This window comes from Euprymna scolopes, chromosome 2, assembly GCF_053919585.1.
Source record: "Euprymna scolopes isolate OS-2025 chromosome 2, ASM5391958v1, whole genome shotgun sequence".
In the NCBI taxonomy this organism is placed as follows: Eukaryota; Metazoa; Mollusca; class Cephalopoda; order Sepiida; family Sepiolidae; genus Euprymna; species Euprymna scolopes.
The window spans coordinates 21,896,878-21,917,783 of NC_136483.1; the positions used below are offsets into that span (position 1 = coordinate 21,896,878).

Sequence of the window (20,906 nt, forward strand, 5' to 3'; positions counted from 1 at the left end):
CTTTTTTTTTGTTATCTATAAGAAGAGAAGATTATTTTTAACCCTACCAGACCAAGTTACCGATATACCGGTAATTTCCAAAAATGCTATATACCGGGTTACCACTAAACCGGTATTTTTCGACCACGTGTTTTTATGTCATCAGAGAGCTAGAAATAGCAACCCAATCGCTGCTTAGCCTCGATTTACCGCAACGCTAACGTTCTGCAAATGGCTTCCTTTGTTTTTGTGGAGTTGTGAGTAGTTTTGTAGACTAAAGTAGTCATGAAGCGAACTAGTGATGAACCAAGCACTTTAGCAGGTGCAAGAGCAAGGAGTTTCACGGTGCAACAAGTGTTGGATAAAGTGACAAATTCTGAGTCAGACGAAGGAGTATGTTTCTGAATCCAGTAACGCCAGTGATGATGAATATATCGATGAAGGAGTAAGTGATGATAATTCTGATGATGCAAGTCGGCCTGTGCAGCAAAGAGGGCTCCACAAAGGCTGACTGCTAGCGGCAAAAAAATGACTAACGCATTAAAATTTTTTTTTACAGTTTTGCCCAGGACGTTAGGCATAGGGGGCAAATAAGGTTCAGTAGCTGAGGTTTGGTAGGGCTAAGATCGGATTTTTTCGATTTTCGATACCTATCAGATGAATTTCTGTACAAAACATATCTAAGAACACTGCCAGACATATAAATTACTTTTGTGTGAAATTTGCAAAAGATAGGTTTAGCCGTTTCGGAACCCATGAGGAAGGAACTTGCACACAAAGTGACTTTTATATAAGAGTGTAGATAGACTAGCTATTGTTTTACTGGTTAGGACATAGTTTGAAAACTTCACAGTATAAGAGAAGTAATGTTCTAACATGTATGTGTATATGTGTGTATATATATATATACACACTTCCATTATTTTCATATATATATATATATATATATATGAAAATAATGGAAGTAGTATTCCGACAAAATAGAGAAATAAAAAGGAACAAACCGTATTATGTGTTCATCAACGTTTCGTCTTTATTTCGAGGAAGTCTCAAAATAAAGACGAAACGTTGATGAACACATAATATGGTTTGTTCCTTTTTATTTCTCTCTCTCTCTCTCTCTCTCTCTCTCTCTCTCTCTATATATATATATATATATATATATATATATATATATATATATATATAATCTTAGTCATCCACATACAGTACTGTTTCGCTGTGTCACAGCTCATCAGTGCAACTACCTGAAGCCAGGATCGAAACCTGACCACCCAAACGACAGTAAAGTCCTCTCATCATTACGCTATACGACTGCTGCTGTGCGGGTAATGAATTAACGATGTTTTGACATCGTCCAAATGCTTAAGCTCGATTTGTTTACACAAAGAGCATCGCTAAATACGCTAATGGCAATTTTTATATCACTTCCTAATATGCTCAACCCGAGTTAGGGAGCATTATATATATATATATATATATATATATATATATATATATATATATATATATATATATATATAATCCCATTTCAGTTTCCAAAATTCCTTATTTTGTAAATTTTAATTTCTGAAATATTATTTTAATCCACAGACACTAGTAATCTTCAGTATTGGAAATGATAATTACTGCCTGTCGGAGGATTAGAACCCAGTCACCTTGGACTCTGAAGTTCCATATGATTCAACTCCTCAACCACCAAGAATTATCACAAGGAAGCAAATAGAATTAAATCCGATATATAATGTTGAGGCAAGTGAACAAATAGAGAACGCTAGTGTTCAACAGCGGACGCTGGACCATTGAATTATGCTAAAGTTTACAACTCATAACTTTAATGCCAATCCTAATCGAAAGAGGCTTATAATAAAATCTTTATAAATAAATATAAATTATTTTTAATCTACTTGCATTTAAAATTTATGATGATGTGTTAATAATTTTCATATCTAAAATTTATAAACATATTTAGATACGCTTATATTTATATTTTATGTGTTTGATTAACTCCGAAAATGATTAACAAAGCATTATAAATTTCAGAAAACAACTTACGAGGTCAAAATATGGGCTATATTTAGTTTTAAGCATAAAGGTGGAAGCCATTTTTGTAAATTTCGATGTCTTCAATTTTTGTGAAATTTTAACAATATTTTCTATCAATAAATATCCCTCAAAGTTCAGTTTCTTTGGAGCATTCTGAAATGTTTAAGGAGGCTTTATATGAACACAACTTTTCATTTGAAAATTCAAATATTTCAGATTTAGATTAAATTTGATCCATAGTCATTCGATACCAATTCAGCAAGAGTGCATGAATTTCAATTTTTTTTTTTTAGACATTTTAAGTCCTAAATTTTTGACATGCTCAAGAATCCAAATCATTTAATGTTTAATTGAAAGCAGTGGTTTTCTGACAACAGTTTTGCCATGAAATCCAGCATTGTGAAGTATTTGTTGAAACAGGATGACCATGATGATGGTTCAGCTCTGTTGTAATTTTGGGGGTTTTGGTTTTGTGCTTTTTTTTTTTTTTTTTGCAGACTTTAAGATCTTTTTCACACAGCTTCGGCTTTCGTTCAAAATTTTGTTTAAAGTATGGATCCACGCCCTTTTTTTTCATATGCTGTCATCAACTTCAAGACGATTTCACTCGATACGGCCACCATTTTAGCCATTTCCCTTACAATAGCATTTGCCATATTGGCATCAATAATCTACCTTCTTTGGAAATCTGATAGAGCTGTTATTTTAATGTTTTGTAGTAATGTGCACTATCTTAAATATAATAAATAAATTCGACCAATTAATTCAGGGTAATAAAAACAATAACTGAGAAAAATTAAACGAACATTTGGGTAATTTCGTTTTCCGTTTTTATAGTTTGTTTTTGATTGATACAAAACGAGGCTTTTCATTTTGTTCAACCACTAATATATGTATGATTACTCTTTAGTCTGAGTTTTTAGATTTCTTTCCTTTTATCTCTTTGCCTGTCTGGTGCCAAAGGTACTTTTTTTTTTCTTTGTAATGCATCTTTATTTGCCTATTTATTTATTATAATTACTTTATTTATTATAATTAATGCACCCTTCTTCCTATATCACTTTATATGTTCACAATATACAGCATAATCACGTTGACACACCGGTTATCATAAGGTCACCAAAGTTAAGCAAACTGGAGCCTGGTCAGTACCATCTGGCTGACAAATTTGGGAATTCCAGGTGCTGTATATAGGAAGACGTCGACCCCCCCCCCATGCAAAAGTTGCAAAAATCTAACGTCATCATCTCCCCTTACGAAAATATACATACGACTCGGGACTGCTTGTGAATTTCATACTCCCATGGAACTTCCTCCTTTGGAGGAAAACGTTTAAACCCGCATAGGGTTAGTGCCGTTTCCATTGTTTTTCACAGTATATCACATCAATATTTTGGTATTATATTTCATATAATACCACAGTATTGTTCTTAAAAGTAATCTTTTAATAGTATGATTATACTTATATTATTTATAATTTATTAATTTTTAAATTTATATGTTATTAATAGGGCTATGACAACAGCATATTCTTTTATTTTGACTCTCGAGTATATATCAGTTAATATCTTATGTTTTTAGATAGTGATGTGGTTCTCGTTTGATCAACTGTGTCTAATTGTATCGGATATATACTCGAGAGACAAAATAATGAAAAGAATATTCTCTTGTCATAGCCCTAACTATATATATATATATATATATATATATATATATTAGCGAAATAGTGGATTGTCTCTACGATTTGATATTGGGGAAGTGGCATTTTCCATTTGGGGGCCATGAATTTTACAACTATCCTGTTTTTAAGTCTCTAAAACAGCTACATAGTAAACAGCTTATGATATCCATTTTCTATTTAACTAGTTAAGGTTTCTTGTTTTTATGTGTGTGTGTGTGTTTTGTTTTTTTTTTCATTGTTATATACTTTTGAAATTTTCTTGCAAAATGTTGGCTTATGCAAGTATTAAGTCTGCCATGTGTTGAATTTGGGAATTTTAACTCCACTTATTTTATTTTAGCACATATTTTTTACAGAATACTTAAGCTTTTATATATATATATATATATAATATATATATACTAGCATTTCAGCCCGGCGTTGCCCGGCTGTTTGGATGTGCATGTTGAACAAAAAAAAAAAGGTCAATTTTTTTAACTTTGACCCCTTTTATGACTCCTTAACATTTATTGTTTGGAGCTCAAAGCAAGTTATTAAGTTAGATCCATGTCCAATGAACCTATATCTAAAATTTAAAGTGTTTAGACCCAAAATTGTCGGAGGAGTTTGGTAGAGTTCTCAAAGGTCAAATCGTTGAACTTTGACCCCTTAATAGCTAAATTTCTGGCCGAAAATGGATTAGATTTTCCCAAATCTCAGTACCCTGTATATCAAATTTAGAGTCTGTAGACTTAAAATTGCGAAGGAAAATGTACACACACAGACACAGACACGTTCACTTTTATATATATATATATATATATATATATATATATATATATATAGATTAAACAAAAATATATACATATACATAAATGTATATCGAAACAATTTTGTGTTTACTGTAAACTTTTTTATGCAAATATTATGCAAGTATAAATCATGTAGAATATATGCATGAATATAATTACACGTAATAGTTAACTAAAGATGATCATCCCATAAGAAAACCGAAAAAACTAATAGGGAATTAATTAAAATGAATGTTTAAAAGAATATGCAAATTAGCTATATCTTTTGCTAGTGAATGCAATTCCACGACCCATATATAAGAAAATTGTATTTTCTTTTTAAATAAATAGAAAAGAGGGTTTTTAATATGAATATCAATACATACAAAAGAAAAACGAATTTATAGGAGTATATATATATTTATATAGGAAAAAAAAAAACAACTAAATTATCTTGAATGATACTCCAAAATAAAGAATTGCTATATAATTAGCATTGATCATTGACTTTTATTTTGAAATATTATTTAAAGATGATTGAAGTTTTAAGTGTGTTCTAAATTAATGATTGAATTTATAGAAAAAACTTTATTCATCAAGATTATTTATCAAGCTTTTTCACCTCAATAGTAAGATTGTAATACTGATATCGAATGCCTCAGACGAATTCATCATTATGAATAAACTAGTCTGGGTGCTCGGCGTTGTGCGGGTGTTTGTGTGTTGAGCACAAAAAAAAAGTCGTAGTAAGCAGGCAGGAGGAAAAGAACATGGAAAAAAAAGATAGAGAGAGAGGTGGGATCGAACTTGAAAACATAGAGTAACTTGTCTTCCTCGCTAACCATTAGGCCAAAGAGGATAGTGAATTCAATGAGCTGGTAATTAACTTAAGAATCAAAGGAGTCACCACGCATGCGCAGAAATGAACGTTGCTTTAAAACCTGGCCTGGGGCCAGTTAAGCTTCCTGCTTTCTGTCTTGGTATTTATTTGCTTTCCAACGAAAGCAAATTAGACATGAGGTCGTTTTTAATGTAAGGGAAGACCAGCTCCCCCAAAAAGGAGGCATCTGGCAGTATCTAAATAAATAGTAATTGTCTCAGTATGAAGGGTTTCCCCTATCTTGACCAAAAACCAATTATAGAACATATATTATCTGGCTCGAAGGCCAGGCGTTTGTGTGGTTGCATTCAATTAGTTTTGCTTTATTTATACGAAAAAAAACCCAAACAAACATTCGAAATGAGGGAATTTTTTAAAACTCAATCAAAAAAAGATAGAGACAATGTCCGTTTGCAAATCTGAGATATTATGATCTAGGAAGTATAAGAAAACTTCTCCCAGAATCTAACCAACGCGAGAACCCCAATAAAAAAACCTTTTATGGAGATACACAATGCTCGTGCCCCTTTTGCCTTTTATATAATAGATGGCTGTCCCCTATTTTCATCTTCAAGGCGCTCATTGCTTTTTCAGAATTTTTGAAATTATCTCTGGACTCTCTGCTAACTTATGGAGGCTGCTCCCCATAATTTGTTCTTTGTGAGCCTTTGTTAGAACTCTCGCAAGAAAAGTATTTTGTTTTTTTTTGTTTTTGTTATCTTTATTATTAAAAGCTTGTTTGCTTCAAAATTATTTTCTGAAATAAGTCCAAAGTTATATGTCAATTACACTGTGCAATATTAAAAAAAAGTACATGACATCTGCAGCTAATTTTATACGCACAATAGCATGGAAAATCCATTTCTGCCTTTTTGTTGAATTAGATCCAGTTTTTTTCCAAAATTGTCATGTTTGAGAATTTTTCAGAAAATCTTAGTGATGTGAGTGATGAACACGGCAGGAGATTCCATGAGGACATTTCAATGATGGAGAAACATTTTAAAGAAAATAGAACCCTGGCATATTGGCAGACTACTGCTGGAATATAAAAAGAGAGGATGAGATTGTATAAAAAAAAAAGGGTTAAGAAGTCAAATTTTGTTTAAACTGGCAATTCTGTGTTTTTCATTCACAAGCAATGATAATAAAATATGATTTCTAGTAGATAAAAACGGTGCTTAATCAAGAGAAATAAGGGTCAGATTTTGTATCGGGATAATTTTCTTACACCGAAACAGATTTTATGTGGCATGTACATTTTGTATATTGAAATTTGTTGCACAGTATTATTGAGCATGTAAAATTTGTATTTTGTGTTATCAAATAAGCAATTTAAATGAACGTTTTATATATAAAACATATACTTCTATAATTTTTTTTTGTGTATTGATATTCATATTAAAAACCCTTTTTTCTATTAGAATTTATTTGCTTTCCCACCAAAGCAAAATGTGACACTAGGTCGTTTTTAAAGTGGGGTTAACCAGCTCCCCCCAAAAAAGGCAAAAGGGGCACTCTAGTTGGGACCAAAAGTAGTAATTGTCTCAGTATAGAGGGTTTCCCTTCATTGACCGGGACAAATTACTGTAAGTGCGCATCTGCAGAACAGATACTACACTTTGAGACATTAAATTTTTTATTCACTCGAATAAAGAAATACGAAAGGAAAAATGAACTAAAAATTTAGGCACAAGGTCAACTCAAAAAGAAAGACGGACGGTAAGGTTGGTTGGTCCATCTCATCTCTGTTGCTACACTTTGATCCCGGCCCGAAGGCCAAAAGCAACAGAAAAAGAGGCAAGCCTTTTTTCTATTAGTATTTATTTGCTTTCTCACCAAAGCAAAATGTGACACAAGGTCGTTTTTAATGTAGGGTTAAACCAGCTCCCCGAAAAAAAGGGAAATGGGGCACTCTGGTTGGGACCAAAAATAATTGTCCCAGTAGAGAGGGTTTTCCCTCTATTGACCGGGACAGATTACTTTAAGTGCAGCATCTGCAGGACAGATACTACACTTTGATCCCGGCCCGAAGGCCGCCAACAACAGAAAAAAAGGCATATTTCTTTTCTATTTATTTAAAAAGAAAATACAGTTTTTTTTTTATATATGAGTCGTGGAATTGCATTCATCAGCAAAAGATCTAGCTAATTTGCATATTATTTTAAACATTCATTTTAATTAATTCCATATTAGTTTTTTCAGTTTTCTTATAAAGTTAATTATATTAATGTAGATATTCTACATGATTAATACTTGTATAATAAGTTTATTTTTGTTTAAAAAATGTAACCTACCAAACTCCACCTAGAGTTTTTGGTCTACAGGCATGAAACTTCATATATAAGGTATTTGAACCCATGTGAAACTTCATATTTGGGTTATATCAAATCGGTACAAAAGTGTGAAAAAAAAAAGTTTGCCAGGTGAAAGTTGAACAACGGCATTACAAATATGCATGAATAATGAAGTAGCTATTGGTTCATGTTTTAATTTTTAGTTTTGCAGCAAACATGTCTTCATAGCTCAGTCATTAATGGTAGAGGATAAAATAAATCATAAGCTAAACGTTTTGGTCTCAATTCTTGATGGTGGCACATGAGAATTTTTTTTTTTTTGCTTTTTAAATAATTACTCTATATTGGGTCCAGTATAATCTATATAATTATAAACTCAAATGACCTTTTAACATCCGGTTTATGACGACGACTTCCGGTTGTACATGCGTACATAAACAAATAATCAACGCGACAATAAAACGTTTATTTTTACTGTTTTCAGCGTCCCAATTGTTTTTTTTGGGGGGGGGGTCGCATTTAAATTATCCAAATAAACAATTGTTAATATTTTATACATTTTTTTACATCATTCATTTCCGTATTACGTTTAAGTTATTGTAACGCAAATTTCTTACAAATAAATCTACATTAACCCGTTGACAACCATAAGAGCATTTTACAACGGCGATTTACTCACAGCTTTCCCTTTTTTTTTTATTTATTCTCCATTTTTTAATACACCTTTCTTAAAAAAACATTCATGCATTTTCTTCTACACTACCAACATAAATAATCCCAAAAATGTTTTTTTTTAATATGCGTTACGAATAAATAATCAACGCAACATTAAACCTTATTGTTTTACTGTGAACGTTTTCAGCGTCCCAATTTTTTTTTTTTGCGTTTAAATTAGGACATATCAAAATTTGAATTTAACTTTAAGTATTATGGTATCTGTTCAGTGCGAATTTACCTATAAGTATGGCAAACCACTTATAATTCAATAGCTGTAAGTTTTTTTTTAAGTAAACAATTATAAACAGAACGATTTATAGAAATCTATTTATATTCTTTTTTCATTTTAATATACTTTCATAGAAATGTTTCTGTTATGTTACAAAATACTACTTTCTTTACGTCACAAGTGTCACACTTATACATTAATTCCATAGCTAATATAATATACTGACCCAACGGGTCAGGGGTGGTCTAGTATAATAATAAATACGAAATATGCATTCATGAAAATATAATATTTAAGTATATTTAATGAGCGGGCAATACCGGGTGCCCTGCTGGTATTATATAAACAGTGTAAAGTGTATAACCGAATTAAACTTTTTAATTGGGATATACATGTTCTGAGCATCCCAATATATTGATCTTGCATTGGTTTCCCTTATATATTTATAATCAGACATCGGAGGCACCACCCGAAGAGTGCCAATATACTATGTTACAGATTCAAGAAACGTGAACAAATTTCAATATATATATATATTTTTTACTCCTTACAAAATTCAACACTTTATAATTCCCATAACTTCAGTCACATAATCTTTATTTTTCACAATTTACAAATTGTTAGTTTCTTTATAAGATTCAGTCTGATGATGCTATTAGAATTTATTTATTTCGTATGAATCAATGATTCTGTTGGTGGCATTCGCTTCCCCAATATCTTTCTCATTAGAATCTTTTCTAGAAAGAATTCTAGTACTTACAAGAGAAGCCAGCTAAAGCTTGCCAACATCTTAAGTGAAAGTGATGTGGATTCGAACTTGGGACACCTAGGTTGCTAATTCGTCTCATTAAGCATTTAGCCACCTTCATCTGCCATTGTAAACTTAGTCTTTATTTCTATTTTTATATTTAGTGTTTTCTTATTTATTATCTTGTTCTGCTTCATATTTTTTCTTTTTCTTTTCTTTTTTGTTTCCTTTTTTCGTTTTCTTTTTTTTCTCTTTACTTTTTCTTATTTTCTTTTTACTTTTTTGCTTTTGTCTTTTTTCTTTTTTTGTCTTTTTTCTTTTTTTGTCTTTTTTCTTTTTTGTCTTTTTTCTTTTTTGTCTTTTTTCTTTCTTTTGTCTTCTTTATTTCTTTTGTTTTCTTTATTTCTTTTTTCTTTTTACTTTTTCTTTCTTTTACTTTCTTTCTTTTACTTTCTTTTACTTTCTTTCTTTTACTTTCTTTCTTTCTTTTATTTTCTTTTTTCTTTCTTTTTTCTTTCTTTTACTTTCTTTTACTTTTTCTTTTACTTTCTTTCTTTTACTTTTTTCTGTTTTCTTTCTTTCTGTTTTCAAGTTTCTTTTTTTCTTTTTTCATTTATTTTTCAGTTTTTCGTTTTTTTTCTTTTTTCTTTTCCTTTTTTTACTTTTCTTTTTTTTTCTTTTCTTTTTTTTTCTTTTCTTTTTTTTCTTTTTTTTCTTTTCTTTTTTTCTTTTTTGTTTTTTGTTTTTCTTTACTTTTTTCTTTTCTCTTCCTTTTTATTTATTTCATTTCCTTTAACTTCTTTTTTAACAACATCCTTTCCTATTTGTTGAAATAATTTTTGCAGACGAATTCACATTTTGACCCAAGAAGTTTGAAATTCTGATACACTATCACATCTGCAAATGAAGCCATCATTGTCAGAGTATTTAAATAATAGATTATTGAATACAGATACCTAATACCAATTAAAAATAAAATGGGGGCTGCTATTTCACCTCACCCTGGAGGATAGGGTTCATACCTTCGCTAAATGTATAGGCGATTTAACAAACTTAATAGATCAAACTGGAATTAAACTCCGTTTGCCGATTTCATAATTTGTATTAGTCACGGTTCTGTCACTATGCACCAGCGTCTCACAGTTAATTAACTATCACTGATCTTAGTTGCTATGACTGATTTTATTAGTTATGATTGATCTTTATTTCTTAGACGTTGCCTGTAGACAATGTTGTCAAACAAAAAAAAAAACATTCAGTATAATTATGTGTCCTCCTTTTACAGTCATTTCACTCGGGGTTGGGATTTCGATTTTTTCTGTTTATTTTATTTTTTTCTCCAGTGTCTTTTATCTCGATATTTTTCAAACCGTTACCATTTATTTCTTTGTCGCTTGTTCTTCAAATTTCGGAATTTTATTATAAAGATGCAAAATTTGGATGATATCGAGTAGTTTTCTTAGAGATTACATCGGCCGAAACGTTGTAATATAAAGATGAGGATAGTAAATAAAATAAAACAAAGGATTTATACATTTTTTTTATTAACTTTTCTTGTACTTCTTTTACATCTATTTCTACTTTTTTACATTTTATTTTTTTTGTCTTGTTCTACAACAGTTTTTCATTTTCCTTTTTTTCTATTTTCTTTATTTTGTTTTTCTTTTCTTTTTATCTTTTTTATTTCTTTTCCTCCATTTCATTTTATTTTTATTCATTTCTTATTTACTCTTTATTATTTCTTTATTTCTTTCCTCTTCTGTTCATCTTTTTTGTCTTTTTATTGTTTTCTTTTCTTTTTCTTTTTAATTCTTTTTATTCTTTACTTATTTATTCTTTTCTATTTCATTTATTCTTACTTTTTTCTTTTTAACTTTTTTCTTTGTTTTTATTTTCTTTTATTTTTACTTTTTTTTTCTTATTTGAATTTGATTTATATTTTATTATTCCTTTCTTTTTTTTGTTTCTTCTTTTATTTTCCTTCTTCGTTTTTATTCTTTTAGTTTTAATTATTTTCTAATTTTTTTCTTTTTTATTCATTTTTTCTTTTTTCTATTTTTCTTTTCTTTTCTTTCTACCTTTTTCATTTTGTCCATTTCTGTTTTACATTTTCTATTTTTTAATTTTTTGCTTCACTCTATATCACTTTTTTTTCTTTATTCCATTTTTTTCGTTTTTCTTGATTTTTTTTTCTACTTTCGTTCTACATTTCACTTTCTCTCTTTCTACATCACCTCCTCTTCCTCTATTTCTACTTTGCTTATTCCTCCTTTTATTTATTTCCCTCTCTTTCCTCTCCTTTTTCCATATTCCCCTCCTCCCTGTAACCTTGTCTCTCTTCATCCCTGAATCTCTTCTTTGCATAGCAACTAAACATCACAGACCTTTTTAACAAGGCCGTCTCTTTTCTTTAACTCCCACCCTTCACTTTCCCCCGCTCCCTCCACTCTCCTTTAAGTCTGCTGGGAAATGTTTTTACCATTTACTAATATATGCGACCTTGATTCTTGACAAAGATTGGTTTTATTCTTCAAACTCTGCCAGAACAAAAGGAATCCTTGTCTTCGTTCGTCATGAGATGGCGTAAAAAGTAAACATGATTTAATTCCTATCCACGTAGATGAGGTGTGTGGGTTTGTTTAATGAAAGCAGTAAAATTAGTCACAGGTAAAAAGAAAAGAAAAATAGTTTAATATAAAATAAGAGGAGCGTTCCAAAGGTAATGGCGCCTATTTTTTTTTTTTATATCACGTCTGAATGCTTTTTTTTTTTTTTTTTTTTTTATTACATTTTCACCCCAAACAAGGCAGATTGCCACTTTGATGTAGAGGGACATAAGCTACAGAGGTACTATGTGGGGAGTTGGGCAGCAAGATATCGGTTCACGTTACACTTGAAATATGAGTTTAAAAAAAAAAGTTTTTGTTTCGGTATTTTCTGGCTGCTTATGTAAACTGCCGGAACATGCTGATGCAAAGTTGCCGGAGATTGGGTTACAAACTGGATAAGTACTCAAATCTTTTAAATGAAATCAGAATGGAACTAAAATGGTAGATGTTGTAACCCAAATTTTTAATTTGAAGAAATTGCATTTATATATAAAGGTCGTTCCAAAAGCAAAACCCCCTATTTTTTTTAACTAAAAAGTTGAAGGGCTACGAAGTGGTACCGTTAAGACGTACAACGATTTGTGTCCCTGGATTTATTTTTCTACATAGCCCCCTCCCCATCCCTTCATTCGCATGTCAGTACAGTTGGGGAAACAGGAACCCGGAAGGGAATTCATAAGTCCATCGGTTCTGGGGAAGAAACTACTGGAGTAGAAGGCTCTCTTACATCTATGGACCTCTACTGTAGAGGGGTGGAATTTTGCTGCTTGTTGGGTTTGTCGGGGGTATTCACGTTGAGGGGGTGCAAGTGCTTGCAGTTCGTCGGAGCATTCACCATTAAAGTACTTGTAGAAAAGGCAGAGGGCTGCTACATTTCGTCGATGGGACAGAGGCTGAAGCTTAGATGACAGTTCATAGTTGAATAGAGCAAAAGGGGTTACAAATTGCATTGCTATGATGACTGAACTTATGCATTCATAACCTGAACGTTTCATCTCTCTGTTGTCGGTATGAAACTCTATGAAAACAACCACTGTCATGGACATGCGTCAGAAGCAGAGATGCGTCATTGAATTCCTGCAAATGTGCATTGAGAATGGAGGGGGGGCTATGTAGAAAAATAAATCCAGGGACACAAATCATTGTACGTTTTAACGGTACCACTTCGTAGCCCTTCAACTTTTTAGTTAAAAAAAATAGGGGGTTTTACTTTTGGAACGACCTTTATATATAAATGCAATTTCTTCAAATTAAGAACTTAGTTAAAATTTGGGTTACAACATCTACCATTTTAGTTCCATTCTGATTTCATTTAAAAGATTTGAGTACTTATCCAGTTTGTAACCCAATCTCCGGCAACTTTGCACCAGCATGTTCCGGCAGTTTACATAAGCAGCCAGAAAATACCGAAACAAAAATTTTTTTTTAACTCATATTCACCTCAAACAAGGAGCATCGCCATTTGGACCCAGGGACTACTATTTGAAACCATGTTTCCATTTAATTTTTTGCATGTTGTTGCAGTTAGGGAAGCAGGAAAGAAGGAGGAAAATTCTAAAGTTTAACAGTTCAAAGTAAGAAATTATTAGAGGAGAAAGCTTCTTAGTATCTAGGGACCTTTACGGTGACGAATTTTGATGCTTGTCAGGATTATTTACATCGGGTGAGGCACAAGTGGTATTAGTTCGTCAAAGTATATTTATTAAAAAACCTTATATAAAAAAAAATGCCCCAAAAAAATTCCCATGTTAACATTGACATTCTATTCAGAAAGCCATTCTTAACAGTGAGAAGGGAGTATTTCATGTTGACGTAGCATGTTTAAAATATGTTCTTGAATTAATGAATTTCACACATTCATTTTGCTATCTAATTTACCTATGTGCTTATGGTGTGTATGAACACATTATATAAATTAGCTAAAAAGAGTCTTTCCCTGCATGTTAAGCGATATTAAGAAATATTAGTGATTGTAGAATATTTATTAATTAATAGCTATAAAAAAAATTCGATCAGAAATATCTCAATTTTCACAAAGGGCCTCCATCCCTTTTTAAACTAAAAATAGTTTGAAAACGGATTGGTAATGTGGGCTATCTTTATTTATATAAGGTTTGGTATGTATACTTCTAAACTAATCAACCGATTATTATGCATTTTGAAACATAGTTGCTGGACGTAAATGATCGGAATGTGAACAAAATTAAAAGGATTCTTGACATAAGACTTGTTAGTATTAGGGGTTGGTTTATTGTTGGTCGCCTGGGGCACTCTTACCTGGTAATGCCGATCAGACTGTCCAGGCACTCCAGCGTTACACAGACGTAGAGACTCGGGACGCAACACGTTGTAGTAGAGTACGTTTCAAGGAACAGAAGACGAGTAATAAATCAACTAATTTTTTCGTGTTGTAACATTTATTTCCAGGTACTTTCCTGAATAAACCGTGATCGTGCGCCTTCTATCTGACTTCTGTTCTTTCGAACACCATCTCAAACTGTCTGAACGTCATTGTTGATCTGTGTACACGCGTGTGCACAGATCGACGATGACGTGTTCAAATGCCGGGCCATGTGCAAAGAAAAAGACTATACATAAAAAAAAGTGTGCTTTTTTTATGTATAGGCTTTTTCTTTGCACATGGCCACGCATTTGCACATGCGTGTCCACGTTCTGTTACGGCACTTTTTGCAGGTCAGTGCCCCTCCTCGGGGGGGGGGTCTGACTTTTCTCAATCCCACTTTCCGACCCTGGTGTCATAGTTCTTGCAGTGGGATTGAACTAAATACCTTTAATATAAATAAACGCATATCTCAATGCATATTGTACATTTGAAGATCTGAAGAACTCGAAGGATAAAATCTTCAAACCAAAATGACTCCATTTGGCATTAGATAGACCCAAAAAGGGTTGATATTGATACTGCATGCCTGTGGAACTCTGTTCCGTCTGCCTGCTTCCCACCGGACTACAACTTGGATGTCTTCAAGTCCAACGTTAACAAATTCCTAATGAACCGCCCCCTTAAGTAAACACTTCAGCAAATCTCCACACTAACGTAATGTACTTGCAATAACCCTTATCCCTGAGTGGCTTCCGGGCCTTGATAAGTGGTAATCACTGTGTAAAAAAAAAAAAAAAGTTATGCCACAAAATAACTAAACCCTTCAAAAACGTAGAACTATTGTCAAATGAAAATGTTTTTTATCTGTTGAACCATTTTTGCTATGACTGTGTATACGTTCGTAAGAATTTGGCAACTCTGAGGATTTGAAGATACTTATTAGTGACCAACGCTAAGTGAGTGAGTCTACGGAGACTTTGGTAATCATATCAGTGCCAATGATTGATATCTCCAAGAATGTGTCACCTACTTGTACGTGTCAGGATATGACGAAACCAATAGCTGGTTTTGCTTGTCGGTTGCCTTTTATTTTCCTTTTTATTTTTTCTTTACTTTTTCCCCCAGTCTACAGTAATTCGAATTTGTTGTTTTGGAAAAGCAGGATGAGGCGGGGTTTAATGTCTATAACTGGGTTAGTAGATTTATCAAATCTTGCAAATAACACCGTTTGGTGCATTGTGTCACGTTTATGGAAATATATCTGAAGTTACTTACACACTTACGTCTCCTTTCCATATATGTGTGTGTGTGTGCCACGGGTCCTTGCAGACAATTCTGGTAAGAATTTTATATATACAGTAATATATGCATATAGTGATGTTTGTAACTAGAAATAAAATGGGTTTAAAGCTCCCAAATTTCGAACTAGAACTGTCTGTAAAGACCCATGACGCGGTGGTAAAAGTACTTGGAAAAAAACAGTTATAAAAGTGATATTTTCTTGAAGGTTCAATTCTCAGTGTGGGTGACCGAAAAATACAATTCCGAATTATTTACGACCTCTATCTGGTCATGGCTGACAACAAGAACGTGTTACCTCAGTGAAGTAAAAAGATTCCATTCGAAATTTCGTCCAAATTCCCGAGTTCGACAGAAACATTTCCAACTTTAATAAGATACACTTCAAGAAGGTATGAGGTTACATCGACCGAAACGTTGTGAAGATCACACTTAAAATGATAACAATAGTATGAAGAATCAAATAGTAGGAATTATCTGTGATGTTAGTTTGCGATTTTCTTCAAATAAAATAAATGTAAATAAACGTAAAATTCCAACTCAGAAGCAGATTGGTGTGCCTTTTGTTTTTAGTTTTTTCAACTATTGACGGTGAAACTAAAAACGGCTTTTAAATTTTTAGCTTCATCGTTATTCATTTAACGCCAACGAAGAAATGTCGGTGACACTATAGAAAAAGGAAAAACTTGTACTACCAGATCAGACGATCTGAAGATATCAGTTTCCTGACCTAAAATACATCAAACATTGATATTATTGCTTTTTATTCTTTCCCATTGCAAAACTTAATCATATGCTGCAAAACCCAAGCTCAAAACAACCAAACTAAACTCTATGACTAAATATTTGACAATAAAATAAACTTGAAGCATAAAATCTTTCACCAAAATTATTGTACCTGAAAGGAGTTTCTATATCGCAAAACAAAACAACCAAATTAAACCAAACTTAATGAATAAATATTTGCAGATATAAAAAATTTGAAGCATCAAAAACTATTTCCAAAATTACGTAATTCAGCATTAAATAACTCGAAAAGGGTTGGTATACCGTAAAACAAAACAACTAAAAAGGAAGCCTTTAATAAACTTTTAGTTTAAAGGTAATGTCAATTCTTCAAATTCTGACGTCATGTTATTTATTTTTTTTTATTTTTGCATTTTTTTTATTACTCAAATGACGAAACATTTGTTTTTAAGTCGCTTTTGTTTATTAAGCTATTCTGGTCAATAACACAGGGGGGAAAGTCTTGCTTTACTGTAAATATAAGCTTATTCGTTTTATATTTCATGTTACCTCAATATATCAATTCTGAATTTTTGAGATGAGGATTGATTATTCGAACTACTGTTTTCATATTGAGTATTATTTTCATAACATTTTGGTCGGTGTAACCTGCAACATTAACGTGTATCTTGCCGATTTTGAGAATCTTTCTATCGAACTCGACTATATTTCTGTCAGATTCGGGAATCTGCACGGAATGCCGAACGGAACGCTTTACTCAATCAGCAATGGATAGCATGACCGTGTTCTCCCAGCCATAATGGGCTAGAATTTCTACATAATTTTCAATTGTATTTTGCGTGTTATCCACACTGAGGATTTAACCTTCAACCTCAGGAAGGACCCGTAGCACAATGGATAAAGCACTTGGTAAAAAATCCAGTTATAAAAGTAACACTCTCTTGAAGGTTGAAGGTTCAGATTCCAGAGTTTGAGAGAAAGATTTCCTAGTTCAGCAGAAAAAATTAAACACTACGAATATATTGATATATGTAATTTTATTGGCATGTTTATATTTTTACTGATCTTCATTTTTTTTTTCTGTTTAATTTCAGGTAAGTCGCTCTTCTTCTGCTCTTTTATTGCAAACCACAAAAGGGAATTTATTACCGAAGATGCATTATAAACAAAGGTGAGGATTTTTGCTTCAATGTTGACTCGCATGAAGAATAAAAACATGCACATATGCACTAGTGTATGTACCTATGATATATATATATTGTTAAATAAGTTTGATATTCCACGTATGCTTCTAGAGACGTATTTGGATAATGAAGGATGAAAAATCGTTCGGCCATGAATATGTGCAGCATACGGATTTCCTTTTTGCGTTTTTGTTTTTTAATGAGGTGTTCTGGACAAGGGCCATTCTCTCTGGTGCTAGGTATATGAAAGAAGAAAGGAAAGGGTTTTTTTTCCATTGTGGTAGCAATTAATTCCAACTTAAATTTTCTAATAATATTTAACCTAGCACTTACTTTTAAAACAACTTTCGTAAGAAAAAGAAGAATTAAACAAAGTCAAATTATCTATAGATTAATACGATAGCGTGTGTTATTTTCTATGTCACGCTTACATCCGGGACGTTTAATTGTATTGTACTTCCATTTCTTGTAATAAATAATTTTACCAAGAATTCTTCATAAGTTTTTGTTTCGATTATGGCTGAAGGAACTCGAGTTATATATATATTTCATAAGTTTTTATTTCGGTTTCGGTTTCGATTCAAGCTAATGCACCCAAGTCATATATATATATATATATATATATATATATATATATAATTTTTAAATCGCAACTTTATAATATATAAAATTCGATAAAACATTAACTCTATTAACTATATAATATGTACAAAATCTGCAAGAATTAAAATATCATATTTAGCGTACTTTACAACCGGGCTTTGCCGGAGATTTGTGCTAGCTTTGATAAATACTTCTGCAGTTTTAACAATTATATAGGACGATGGGGTGGAGGGAGACTGGTAAATATCTTTTCTGTGAAAAAGGGTCTCTACTTGCATCAGAGTCTGATGCATCTTAATACAGCATAATTACGTTGAAAGCCGTTCTTATTAGTTCACCAAAATTAAGCAACGTTGAGCCCGGTCAGTATCAGATAGGTGACCATTTCAGAATACAAGTTATTGTATGTAGAAGGACGTCGACACTTCCCTGCAAGAAGTCCCCTGAACAGCATAAACAAGTGACTGGGGACCGCTTGTGAATTTTATATTCTTTAGAAATTTCGTCCTTTGGAGGAAGCCAGTTCAATCCGCCTAAGGTGGGTACCACTTCGGTTTGGTTTCAATGATGGTGGTGGTTTAAACACGAAACCATGTTTTTTTTTATATATAATGTTTTTCTTATTTTAATTCAATATTTCAAACGTCCTGCGTTATCTATATCAGCGAAAATAACATAAAAACGGAAATGAGGTTTCCTGTGTGCGGGATATTAATGTGCTAGCAGTTGGACAGTAATGTTTATTTTTATTTTTTTGCTTTTTTTTAAGTTGTGAGGGGGTGGAGTTGGCTAAGTGATGTTTTAACATGTTTAAAACCTTATTTTTTTAAATAGAACCTTTGTGGTTATTTAAGTATAATTATTGGGCAAGTTTTGTGTGGGAATATAGCCATCCCTTCTATTGAGGTTATGAGTATCGTATTTAAGTTTTATAAATAAAAGCTATGGCGTGTTATTTAGTATTTGGAACCCTGTGTTTTGTTAAGTTTTTTTTTTTTTTTTACGCAGTGATCACCACTTATCAAGGCCCGGAAGCCACTCAGGGATAAGGGTTATTGCAAGTACATTACGTTAGTGTGGAGATTTGATGAAGTGTTTACTTAAGGGGGCGGTTCATTAGGAATTTGTTAACGTTGGACTTGAAGACATCCAAGTTGTAGTCAGGTGGGAAGCAGGCAGACGGAACAGAGTTCCACAGGCGTGCACTTCTAAGAAAGAAGCTTTGTTCATGGAATCCACGTTTTGATTTAGGCACAGATATAGAGTGGGGGAAATTTTTCACAGTGGATTCAGTTAGACGGGTGTTTTTCGTGAAAGATTGGCGAGGGGGGACCAGAGATTTGAGTTCAGACGAGCACCTGCCATGGAAATAACGATAAAACAAGGATAGGCTCGTATCGTCTCTTCTGTGGGAGAGGGGTTGCAGGGTAGAGAAAAGGGCATCCCCCACTAAGCCACAAAGTCTATTTTGTACTCTGTCAAGGCAGGATAGGCTGTTTTTAGCAGCTCCTGCCCAGATATGGCAACAGTATTCCATCCTTGGATGTACTTGGCTTTTATATAGATAGAGAATTGCATCCGTAGTGAGATATCTTCTGGGGCAGTAGAAGGATCCCACCATCTTTCCAGTGACCTTGGCAACAGATTTGATGTACGTGTTCCATTTCAGATTAGGAGTAAAGTTCAAACCCAGAAGCTTGTCAAAACACAGGACCTCACCCAGACGAGAGCCATCCATCACAATTGATGCCAGATGGGGATCAGAGCGTTGATGATGTAAAGATAGGAGTTTGGTTTTGGATGCATTAAAGGTAACCAGCCACGTCTTCCCCCACTGAACCACGCGCTCAAGATCAGAGGAGAGAGAATCAGAGAGAACTTTGTCATTTACAGCCTTTGATGTGTTGCCGTAGATGGTCGTGTCATCAGCAAAGATGTCAACGAATGATTTAAGTATGTTTTTAGGGAGGTCATTGATGTAGATAGATCAGGAAGAGAGTTGGGCCCAGGATTGACCCCTGAGGGACTCCAGCATTTATATTGCAGGCCTCCGATTTTTGTCCATCTACCACTACTCTTATGAGCCTATTGGAGAGAAATGATTTAATGAGTGAGAAAACATTTCCAGTTATACCGTAGCTGGAAATCTTGTGAAGTAGACCCTTATGCCATACCTTGTCGAAGGCCTTTGATATGTCAAGAGCAATTGCCCTAGAAAGGAAGCCTTTGTCAAGAGATTCACTAATCCTGTGGGATATAACCGTCAGCACATCTGCAGTAGATCTTGCAGAACGGAAACCATATTGTGTGTCACTAAGAAGGTTGTTCCTGCTGAGGTGGTTGACTATTTCTCTATTTAATATGGATTCCAGCAACTTACTCATAACACACAGGAGACTTATTGGCCTGTACTGAGAGGGAGATGACTTATCACCTGAATTCTTAAATACAGGGCAAACTGATGAGGTCTTCCAGGGAGTCGGAAAGCACTTGTCCTTAAGGCAGTGCTTAATTAGTTTCATAAGTATGGGAGCAAGTTCTGGTTGAAGCTTTTTTAACACTATAATTGGGATGCCATCAGGGCCAGTTGCTTTACTGGAATCTAGGTTCTTGATTAGCTTGGCGACCTCATGCACGGATATTTGTATGTTGCCTATCTTGTTCTGTGTTATAGGAGGAAATATGGGGAGTTGATGGCCTTCATCGCATAGGGTAGAATTAGCTGCAAAGTTCTTTGCAAATAGTTTGGCCTTGTCTGACGCTGACGAGATGACCT

The 20,906-nt window shown here is 33.1% G+C and overlaps 1 protein-coding gene across 2 annotated transcripts in view; it reads left to right on the top strand.

The window, feature by feature from the left end:
- LOC145289698 (uncharacterized) overlaps nucleotides 1–20,906 on the top strand; it is a 470,760-nt gene that overhangs the window by 370,196 nt on the left and 79,658 nt on the right. The window contains exon 2 of one of the 2 annotated variants that reach the window (XM_080136431.1): nucleotides 17,438–17,562. The exons of the other annotated variant lie outside the window; for it this stretch is intronic. Within the exon in view, the coding sequence (XP_079992557.1) occupies nucleotides 17,438–17,518 (81 nt within the window). The 3' untranslated portion in view covers nucleotides 17,519–17,562. Of the gene's footprint in view, nucleotides 1–17,437; nucleotides 17,563–20,906 lie in introns of those variants that run through there. 2 annotated transcript variants of the gene reach the window in all.